The 10624-nt window shown below is 41.7% G+C and overlaps 2 protein-coding genes across 4 annotated transcripts; one reads left to right on the top strand and one right to left on the bottom strand.

The window, feature by feature from the left end:
• Positions 1 to 848: 848 nt before the first annotated feature.
• LOC103516087 lies at positions 849 to 1740 on the bottom strand. 3 transcript variants are annotated; one of them, XM_008481038.3, is made up of 3 exons: positions 1270 to 1740; positions 1229 to 1237; positions 849 to 1130 (listed from the first exon to the last, which is right to left on the bottom strand). In XM_008481038.3, the coding sequence occupies exons 1-3, from the start codon at positions 1357 to 1359 to the stop codon at positions 912 to 914; spliced, it is 318 nt and encodes a 105-aa protein (XP_008479260.1). In that variant the 5' UTR covers positions 1360 to 1740; the 3' UTR covers positions 849 to 911. The 3 variants fall into 3 exon arrangements, with proteins under 3 accessions (XP_008479260.1, XP_017302398.1, XP_017302399.1); XM_017446909.2 differs by lacking the exon at positions 1229 to 1237 and having other exon boundaries at positions 849 to 1127; positions 1257 to 1740; XM_017446910.2 differs by lacking the exon at positions 1229 to 1237 and having other exon boundaries at positions 849 to 1133; positions 1263 to 1740.
• Positions 1741 to 2536: 796 nt separating this feature from the next.
• On the top strand, positions 2537 to 10375 carry LOC103516086. Its single transcript, XM_008481037.1, has 5 exons — positions 2537 to 2862; positions 3673 to 3876; positions 4179 to 4201; positions 7014 to 7156; positions 10165 to 10375. The coding sequence occupies exons 1-5, from the start codon at positions 2559 to 2561 to the stop codon at positions 10373 to 10375; spliced, it is 885 nt and encodes a 294-aa protein (XP_008479259.1). The 5' UTR covers positions 2537 to 2558.
• The last annotated feature ends 249 nt before the right edge of the window (positions 10376 to 10624 follow it).

Below are 10624 nucleotides of genomic sequence, written 5' to 3'. Positions count from 1 at the left end.
TTTGATCAGTCAAAGAACCAAAGGCCAAGCTAAAAGCACTTAAACTATTGCCAATATTGCCCACAACGAAACGAAAATCCATCTGCCCACCCGTTCAACCTGAGCAAGCACACACACTATCAGGTAGAGCTGACAGGTGGATCTGTTCACTCTGATAGTCAGTGGCTGGCCTTACCCACTCGTTACCGATAAAACATCGAATTACCAATGTTATGTAAAAGATAGATACATACTGATATTTACTTACATACATAAATATTTCAGGAGAATAAGATATGGGTACTAGTATCATCAATTTGTTGGGTTAGAAAATACGAAAATTAGAGAGGCCTTCTCATCTTCAGGACGGTAAAATCATTTTATCCTTTCCTTCCTTCTTCTCTTTCTCCTCCTCCCCCTCTTTCTTCTTCTTTTTCTTCTTCTTCTTCTCCTCCTTTTTCTTCTCCTTCCTCTTCTTCTTTTTCTTCTTCTTTTTTTTCTTCTTCTTCTTTGTGCTGAAAGTGAGGATCGGATATGACTGTGGAGGGCGCAGGTGAGGATGTGTCTGTTCTTCCTTCTTTTACACAACTGCTTCTTCTTCATCAATATGAAGAACACCCTGTATTTTTTTAAAGTAAAAATTCGCCTTATCAGATTACAGCACGTCGCGGTTACAGGGTGACTCCCAAGTCAGGCTCTAAGTCAAAAGTCCCAAGTACAGTCGAGAGCGAATATTTTGAGACAGTTTGTATTTCCATTTTTTTTTCTTTTTTTTTACTCTGTCAGCCTTTTCTGAATGTTAGAAAAATGTAGGATTATTGAGATATTGGGAAAAATCCTACAATGCTGCAGTGAGCACCAAAGTTGTGATATAATAACACAAAGAAACAGCATTTTTATTTACAATCAACTCAATATATAAAACATCTCATCTAACGACGAGCCCAGCCCATTGGCAGTGTTCCCATAGCCGCTGCAGAGTTCCCACGCTGAATCGCAAGAGATATTCTCTGCGTGAGAAATTCAGCGGCTCTTCGATCTCCGGACCTCTCAATGAGTCGCCTTCCGATATCCTTGGTAAATTTCTTCGTGCTTTCAGACCATGGCCCCAGGGTTTCAACCGAAAATGGAACGAACAAGTAGTCTTCAACAATTAGATATTAGTGCTTTATTTAGACTGTCGAATTAGGACATATAGTCCCATTAACTCAACAGTTTAATATTGCACCACTTTATTTATTTAAATTATAAAGTACAAAATGGTAGCTTGTACTTGGAACAATCTGCTTGTACTTGGAAAAGACCTTGTTCATCCTGCCCGAATAGTCTCTTTACCCACAACATGCTGATAGATTCTGGCGTGACTTCGTGAAGATTCATCTTGAAAAGAATACCAGCAACTTTCACTCTTCTCGGTTGGGGAGGGGTTTTATTCTTTATTCATTAATGATTTTAATGAAATACATAGAATAGAATCTTGTTTATCCTGCCCGAATAGGACTGGAAAGTCCCTTCACTCCCGCAGTCTAAACATGGTTTCATGTCTTTGGCAATTTATAGAATGTATTTTTTACACTAAAACAGTGATGCGCAACCGGGGCGATATCGGCCACTTTTGGGCGGTGGGAAGGTTCTGAGGGGCGGCAAAATCCTCCCTTCTTTATCCCTTTTCCTTTAAGTCTCCCTCAGTGGTTCTCCAGCTTAGGTTTGGCACATTGGATAATGGCCATAAGTACAAAAATAAACAAACAAATTCTTTGAGCACCACATTGTTTTCATTTTCACTGCCCCCAAATTGCCCATAAGCCCATAACTCTGCAGTTTGTACAAATAATTGAACGGGTTTGTTCAAAAAAGGCTCAATAGCGAATATCAAGTTTTGAGTATTTTTCCCGAATGTCCTGTAGGCAATGTAATTCAAATGAGACTGTGCCCACTACACAAGACACGATTTTTTTTTTATTATTTATTTATTATTTTTTTTTGTGGACACGTGGAAACGGGCTCTTACTCAAAAACAATCACCCTAGGGCTGACGAAAATGCCGACCCCGTCTGAACACAGGAAAGTACGAAGAAGATTGTTGTTGTTATTATTGGTAGAACATTTCTTCGTGTATAGTTATAATACCCTGGTCGTAGCATGCCCATCCCGTAGTATGCCTCTCATCAGATGGGCGAGAAGAGACACAATACTTCCCATTTAGATGCTGGGTCAACACGGGAGCACCAGAAAGTAACCCGTTAAAATACTTGTAATCGAAAAACGAGTACAAATTTTTCTCGATGGTGGGATTCGAACCCGGGACCTTCTGCATGGCAAGCAAGCGCGTTACCACTGGACCAACCGTGCCCCCATGAGGTCATTCTAATCTCAAAATGTTCAAGTGTATCCAAATAAGCGGGAGGTTCTAGGCTCCGTTATAAACACACTGGTGCGAGGGTTGGTGGTTACTGCGAGTGTCCATGGTTCATCGTCCAGGCTAGGGTCAATGGTCCATCGTTCCCGTTGTGAACGCCCAGTGCACACTAACTGCGACTCTCCCGTATTCTTTCAGATAACTCGCCCCCTTTCCGATCATGCCCGAAACCCGACTTCTGTCGGCCATCATCGGGCTCCTGTGCCTTCACCTCGCCCTGTGCACAGTCACGAAAAAACACGATGGCAAAAAACCAACGTTGCACGAACACCACTCGTCGCCAAAGCAGCACGTGGGAAAACGCGAGGGTCAAGGTCATAACGAAGGTCAAGGTCGAACTCAAGGACACGCTGCGCATGCGCAAACGACCACAAACTACGTTCAGTACAAAATTCGCAATCGGTGGAGAGCTAAGAACCGGACCAGCAAAGAATTCTACCATACGAACGAAAGTATGACGCTGGGTGAGTAAAGCAAGGAGCCACAACAGTTGGGCCAGCCACTATCAGGTACCAGGTAGATAGACTACCTGGTAGTGAGTGGCTGGTCTTGGCTTGGAAGATAGCGCGCCGGCCTTGTAAAGGTGTGTCCAAAGCCAAACACAGTCGGCGCCGTCGACTGAAACCGTACACTGCCTCGACGACATATGTAGATTCACCTCTTCAGCTCGTTGATCGACGGCGTCTTCTATGTGTGGACACAGCAAAGCTAAGTCGCCGCGCTGGTCTGATTGGCACCCCGGGCGAAAATTATCCTAAAAAGATAAGGTTTCTTCTCGGAACGCCTGGCTTTCACCTATCCTGTCCTCGCTCTCTTCAATGTCCGTTCCTGTTATCAAACCTCTTTAAAAATAATTAGTACAAACTCACTTACCTACTCTTTAACATATCTGTATTCTCTTTTATGCAATGCTATTTTATGTTCTTTTATGCACTTCTATCAGGTTTTTTTTTTTTTTTTTTTTTTTTTTTTTTTTTTTTTGCCAACGTTTCGGTCAACTAGGGCCACGTGGATTTTTATTTCTTTCAAGATATCAAGATAAACACAAGTGTACAGACATAGACATACAAATTTGACAAATGTATATACAAAATTTTACCTATAAAATACCTAACTACTTACAAAATTAGTAACAATACTACCTACATACATGTTCTATTTTACGTATATATCCTATTCTCTTCTCTTATATTCATTCCATCCAATTCTATTCTATTCTAGGTATTCTATTCTATTCTATTCTATTCTATTCAATTCTATTCTATTCTCCGCAGAATCCTACTCCTTCGAGCCGCTGGAGTGGAGTGACAACCGCTGTCCCCCCACCCTGATGCCCATGGACGAGCATGTCAAACGCTGGAAGAACATCTTCAAAGAGATCACCTATCCGGATACTTCGGATCCAGAGGGCACCCTGGATCCGAATCTGTCCCTCAAGCAGCGGTACTACCAGTGCCTGTACTGTTTTGCCAAATTCGGTGAGTATTGGTTGGTGAATAATTTTCAAATGTTTTAATGTTTTATTTTCTTTATTTGACAATAACAAGTAGATACAAATACAAGAGGATCCTTCCTAAGACACAATGCTTCTAAGAAGGATATTATTACAATAGCCTATATTTCGTTGAAATTGGGAGAGTTTCTTTTTCTTGCATATTTCGTGAGTTTTCTGGCATATTTGGTAAAACATTGGATATTACATGTAATTTATCTAAGATCCTATTCGATTTGTTTTATATTTTAGTATATCTATTAACCCGTTATGTTCTCTTGTCCACAGATGAGGACACCAAGTTGGACTACCACTACAAGAATACAAGAGGATCCTTCCTAAGACACAATGCTTCTAAGAAGGATATTATTACAATAGCCTATATTTCGTTGAAATTGGGAGAGTTTCTTGCATATTTCGTGAGTTTTCTGGCATATTTGGTAAGTTTTCTTGCATATTTCGTGAGTTTCTTGCCTATTTTGTCAAACGCTGGAAGAACATTGGATATTACATGTAATTTATCTAAGATCCTATTCGATTTGTTTTATATTTTATAATAAGGGACTTAGAAACGGGGGGGGGGTTATCAAAAGTCCCTTTACCCCTGAAGTTTAAACAAGAGGAAAAGTGGTGGAAAAAAGGAATCATCCAAGTACCGAGATCTCTGAGAAAATATTATTTTAGGATTGACCCTCTTACTCGTAAAAAAAAACTCTGAAGTGCAAACTTTTGGCACTGAATAACGGCCGAACCGTACATATCTCGAAATTCGGCCCGCAGGAACTTTTGATGCACATCCTATAATGTACCTCCCGGCAAAGTATGAGACCCCTGGCCCGAAAGGTAAAGTCCGTAGAAGGCCGAAAGTTTACCTCTGAATAGCGAAACTTTGGCCTCGAATAATGGCCGAACTGTACATTTCTCGAAGTTCGGCCCGCGGGAACTTTCGATCAACATCCTATAATGTACCTCCCGGCAAAGTATGAGACCCCTGGCCCGAAAAGTAAAGTCCGTAGAAGGCCGAAAGTTTACCTCTGAATAGCGAAACTTTGGCCTCGAATAACGGCCGAACTGTACATATCTCGAAGTTCGGCCCGCGGACACTTTCGATCAACATCCTATAATGAACCTCTATACAAAGTTTGAGACTCCTAACCCGAAAGGTAAAGTCGGTAGAAGGCCGAACTCCTTCCGATCTTTTTCCAAACTTTAGCACTAAGTAACGGCCGAACTGTACATTTATCGAAAATCGGCCCGCGGACACTTTCGATCAACATCCTATAATGAACCTCTATACAAAGTTTGAGACTCCTAACCCGAAAGGTAAAGTCGGTAGGAGACCGAACTCGAATTACGTTAAAGCCCCGGGTCCGAAATTTCTCTCGGCCCTATAGACGGCCCTCTCAAATCCCGTCCGATATTTAAACGATCAGAATAGATTATGTTGATCAATATCGAGTAAATCTTTCGGCACGTTACCCTATTTCGAATTTCCGACAGTTCGGAAAACACACAGCGGTGATTTGTGGCGAAATGATGAGAATTTTGATGTGGGCACGGGTAGTTAGTGATGTAGGTAGGAACAAATTAATCTACATCGAGCAGGTTTATTATTTTTTAAAGAAGTTTGATAGAGGGAACTGTAACTGCTAAGGTCTTATCGTCCCGAAATCGAAGGGAGAAGGAGATAGGAAAAAGCCAGCCGTTCCGAGAACGAACATTATCCCATCAGGATAAAATCCACCTCGGGTGGGGATCGAGCCCGGGGCCTAGCACTTACAAGGCAGACGCGCTACCTACCAAGCTAACTAGTCTGGCAGTGATGTAGGTACTTATTATGTAGGAAACACAGATTATATGAGCACGAACCTGACTAGTGTAAAGTAGAGAGGTAAAGTTGTATAAAAAGAGTTTGGCCAGCCTAGGCCGCGGGTTCGATTCCCGCCCGCGTGTTAACCTTTTATTATTAAATATGTTTATATTAGACATCCTAGGTTATAAAGTTATGAAATAGGTAACTACAAAACTTATTACCTTATATGATACAATGGTAATAAGTTACGTGGAACGTGTATCCATTGTATCATATAAAGGTAATGAGTTTTGTAGTTACCTACCTATTTCATAACTTTTTAACCTTTTATTTCAACATATTTCAACTGAAAAGAAGAACACTCAAGCTATCGTGTTCTTCTTTTCAAGATGAATCTTCACAAAGTTACGTCAGAATCTATCAACATATTTCAACTGATTCCTCTCCATTTTTCATTCCCCAGATACCCGTGGGAGCGGCCGCCCACCCTCAACTACGAATCCTTCGACACCAAAGAGGCGCAACAAGTTTTCGACAAGCGGTTTGGAGGTTCGGATGAGTATGTTTATCATATTTTTTTTTTTTTTTTTTTTTTTTTTTTTTGGACACGTGGAAACGGGCTCTTACTCAAAAACAATCACCCTAGGGCTGATTCACAGGCTGACGAAAATGCCGACCCCGTCTGAACACAGGAAAGTACGAAGAAGATTGTTGTTGCTATTATTGGTAAAACATTTCTTCGTGTATAGTTATGATACCCTGGATAAAAGATAAAATATTATTATTTACTAGACGAAACACGTCGCTTCGCTCCGGATTTCTGCTAGTAAATCCTTAAGGCATGGCCGATCATGTCACTCATCCATTGAGTGGTCTTGCTCGGCGTAGCTTAACAAAAACGAAGTGGGAAAATAGCCTATAACCTTCACGGCAGTGCAAGCAATAAGTTGACAAAGTTTCATAGCAATGGGATGAGCGGTTTGGCCAGGCATAAAGTTCGAACACACACACACACACACACACACACACAAACGAACCGGAAAATAGCCTATAACCTTCACGGGAGTGCAAGCAATAAGTTGACAAAGTTTCATAGCAATCGGATGAGCGGTTTGGCCAGGCATAAAGTTCGAACACACACACACATTCATTTTTATATATTAGATTATAAAGGATATTATTTCACACCCCCAGGGAGATTTGTCCAAATTTAGTAGCATAGCACTTAGCCCACACACTGTACCCATTAAATTCGGTGATGCTGAGTTACCTTTACGTCCCACACGATATAAAGATGTACCTACCTACGACACTACAAGAAAAGGCATCCGGACAAGATCGTTGAGCATCCTACCACAACGAAGCCGATTCACTGTGTCTACTGTCTGGGGAGTTTCAATCAATCAGAGTTCCGGCACCATCAGGAATCAAAGCATAACGTCACCCAAGACAGGTAAAGGGTTAATGCAGTGCTTCTCAAACAGTGTGCCGCGAGGTCGCCTTAGGTATGCCACGGAATTGTAGTCTTGAGAAGTGTACCGCGGTTACGACAACTTTGAGAAGCACTGGCTTAATGAATTTGACGAAATCACGGTAGTCTGTGGGTTCCAGTTTAGTCTGGTTGGGGGACTTTGAACAGGGAGGATACCAGGCTGAAGACCAGATTTCCCTTGCTAAAGAAATAATAACTAAGGGTGAGTGCGAAGGGCATCCACTCCTAAAATTTTCGTAGCCAAAACCAAATGTCAAAGCAATCACCCTAGGCTGAGATTGAAAGGCTGACGAAAAACGCCGACCCCGTCTGAACACGGGAAAAAGCAAAGAAAAAGAAGAGAAGACACTAGTCCGCGGGTTCCTTTCCCGCCAAGGTAGACTTCATCTTATATTTTCGTATAAGCTAATCTGGACTTTTAGGCGCAGTGCATAGTGGAGAAACGCAATTGCACGATGAGTTTCATGAAACTCGGTTTCACCAGTAAACCAGTGTGCACTGCTCTGTGTTAACCTTTTATTATTAAATATGTTTACATTAGACATCCTAGGATATAAAGTTATGAAATAGGTAACTACAAAACTCATTACCTTTATATGATACAGTGGTAATAAGTTACGTGGAACGCGTATCCATTGTATCATATAAAGGTAATAAGTTTTGTAGTTACCTATTTCATAACTTTTTAACCTTTCATTTCAACATATTTCAACTGATTCCTCTCCATTAAAACGGCTTCTCCAATGCGGAATGTTGTTGAGAATCAATGGAGTTAAGATGCTTAACTCCATTGATTCTCAACAACATTCCGCATTGGAGAAGCCGTTTTAACGAAAAAGAGCTTAAGGAGGGGACGGACCTTCTTGCATTCTTCTTCTTAAGGTGCCGATCCTCTTAAGGTGCCGATCCTCTTAAGGTGCCGATCCTCTTCAGGTGACGATCCTCTTCAGGTGCCGATCCTCTTAAGGTGCCGATCCTCTTCGGATGTTGGCGATCATCATGGCGATGCATCTCAAATTCTTTGTGGTAAAGCAGAGCTCTTTTCACAACTTTTGTGGATATCACAACACTACTAAGTACTTCTTAAGGTGTCGATCTTCTTCGGATGCTGGCGATCATCATGGCGATGCATCTCAAATTCTTTGTGGTAAAGCAGAGCTTTTTTCACAACTTTTGTGGATATCACAACACTACTAAGTACCTCCTTTGCAACCAATTCCCATTTTTCAATCATCTTTTTACACTGGTAATACCGCTACTCGATTAAAGTAGCTACTCACTTGTCTTCACGAGGCTGAGTGCACCCCGAACTCCAAACACAGAGCCGAAAAAACTTCTATCCCGCCGGGAATCGAACCCGGGACCTCCTGCGTGCAAGCCTAGAGTGATGCCCACTCGGTCACGAAGGTTACACCTTCTTGCATGGAAGCGTTCAATTGTTTTACACTTATTATTTTCCCACAGCCTCTCGTAAAAAAAAAATAATAATAATAAAAATGTATTTTAGGGTCTTGTTTACACAATATCTCTTGAATTGTTTACAATTACGACGCGTAAAAACACATTCGGCCCGCGGGCAATTTTGATCAACATCCTATAATGAACCTCTATACAAAGTTTGAGACTCCTAACCCGAAAGGTAAAGTCGGTAGAAGGCCGAACTCCTTCCGATCTTTTTCCAAACTTTAGCACTAAATAACGGCCGAACTGTACATTTCTCGAAGTTCGGCCCGCGGGCAATTTTGATCAACATCCTATAATGAACCTCTATACAAAGTTTGAGACTCCTAACCCGAAAGGTAAAGTCGGTAGAAGGCCGAACTCCTTCCGATCTTTTTCCAAACTTTAGCACTAAATAACGGCCGAACTGTACATTTCTCGAAGTTCGGCCCGCGGCCAATTTTGATCTACATCCTATAATGAACCTCTCTGCAATGTTTGAGACTCCTAGCCCGAAAAGTAAAGTCGATAGAAGGCCGAACTCCTTCCGATCTTTTTCCAAACTTTGGCACTAAATAACGGCCGAACTGTACATTTCTCGAAGTTCGGCCCGCGGGCAATTTTGATCAACATCCTATAATGAACCTCTATACAAAGTTTGAGACTCCTAACCCGAAAGGTAAAGTCGGTAGAAGACCGAACTCAAATTACGTTAAAGCCCCGGGTCCGAAATTTCTCTCGGCCCTACAGACGGCCCTCTCGAATCCCGTCCGCTATTTAATCGATCAGAATAGATTATGTTGATCAATATCGAGTAAATCTTTCGGCACGTTACCCTATTTCGAATTTCCGACAGTTCGTAAAATAAACAGCGGTGATTTGTGGCGAAATGATGAGATTTTTGATGTGGGCACGGGCAGTTAGTGATGTACGTAGGAACAAATTAATCTACATCGAGCAGTTTTATTATTTTTTAAAGAGGTTTGATAGAGGGAACTATCACTGCTAAGGTCTTATCGTCCCGAAATCGAAGAGAGAAGGAGACAGGAGATAGGAGAAAGCCAGCCGTTCCGAGAACGAACATTATCCCATCAGGATAAAATCCACCTCGGGTGGGGATCGAACCCGGGGCCTAGCACTTACAAGGCAGACGCGCTACCTACCAAGCTAACTAGTCTGGCAGTGATGTAGGTACTTATTATGTGTAGGAAACACAGATTGTATGAGCACGACCTGACTAGTGTAAAGTAGAGAGGTAAAGTTGTATAAAGAAAGAGTTGAGTTGATCACGCACCATTATGTGGACCCTTGGCCGAATGACGCTAATGTGTAGAAAAGACCTATAGGTAAATATGTATTTAAAACAATCAACTCACCATTTTTAGTCCGTCCTTCCTTTATTATTACAATAGTAATAAAAAGGTATAAGGGACGGACTATTCTATTCGCTTCGGTGTCTGTCAGTTGGTCTGTCGGTCGGTCGGTCTGTCCCCATAGAAGGACTTATCCAAACCTGGTTCATTCCCCAGATACCCGTGGGAGCGGCCTCCCACCCTCAACTACGAATCCTTCGACACCAAAGAGGCGCAACAAATTTTCGACAAGCGGTTCGGAGGCTCGGACGAGTACGTTTATCATACGTACCCGAAGAACAACACGTTCTTTATGACTATGTATGATATCGACAGCAACACTTCCGGGATGATCACGCACCATTATGTGGACACTCCAGTCAAGTGAAGACCATGTCCAGAAATATGTATGATATTGTACTTGACCATTATCTCAAACTAAACAAAATCATATAAAGGTAATAAGTTTTGTAGTTACCTATTTCATAACTTTTTAACCTTTTATTTATTATTATTATTATTGTGGTCAAATTCTCAAATTATATTGAGGATAAAATTCCATACCTCGGCTGGGATTGAACCCACGCCCTCCGGTTTACCAGGCGAGCGCCTTGACCACTACACCACCGAGGTAGTT

The sequence above is a fragment of the Diaphorina citri genome, unplaced genomic scaffold (assembly GCF_000475195.1).
Source record: "Diaphorina citri unplaced genomic scaffold, Diaci psyllid genome assembly version 1.1 scaffold1486, whole genome shotgun sequence".
Classification (NCBI taxonomy): Eukaryota; Metazoa; Arthropoda; class Insecta; order Hemiptera; family Psyllidae; genus Diaphorina; species Diaphorina citri.
The sequence above is the reverse complement of the archived record's forward strand: the minus strand, read 5'-3'. Positions and strand labels throughout refer to the sequence as shown.

Excerpts from the sequence above, each read along its gene's own strand:
- LOC103516087 (XM_008481038.3), bottom strand. The coding sequence starts at position 1,359 with ATGAATCTTCACGAAGTCACGCCAGAATCTATCAGCATGTTGTGGGTA.
- LOC103516086 (XM_008481037.1), top strand. The coding sequence starts at position 2,559 with ATGCCCGAAACCCGACTTCTGTCGGCCATCATCGGGCTCCTGTGCCTT. Across the intron at positions 2,863-3,672 it reads GAACGAAAGTATGACGCTGG|AATCCTACTCCTTCGAGCCG; the intron begins GTGAGTAAAGCA and ends TATTCTCCGCAG. Across the intron at positions 3,877-4,178 it reads GTACTGTTTTGCCAAATTCG|ATGAGGACACCAAGTTGGAC; the intron begins GTGAGTATTGGT and ends TCTTGTCCACAG.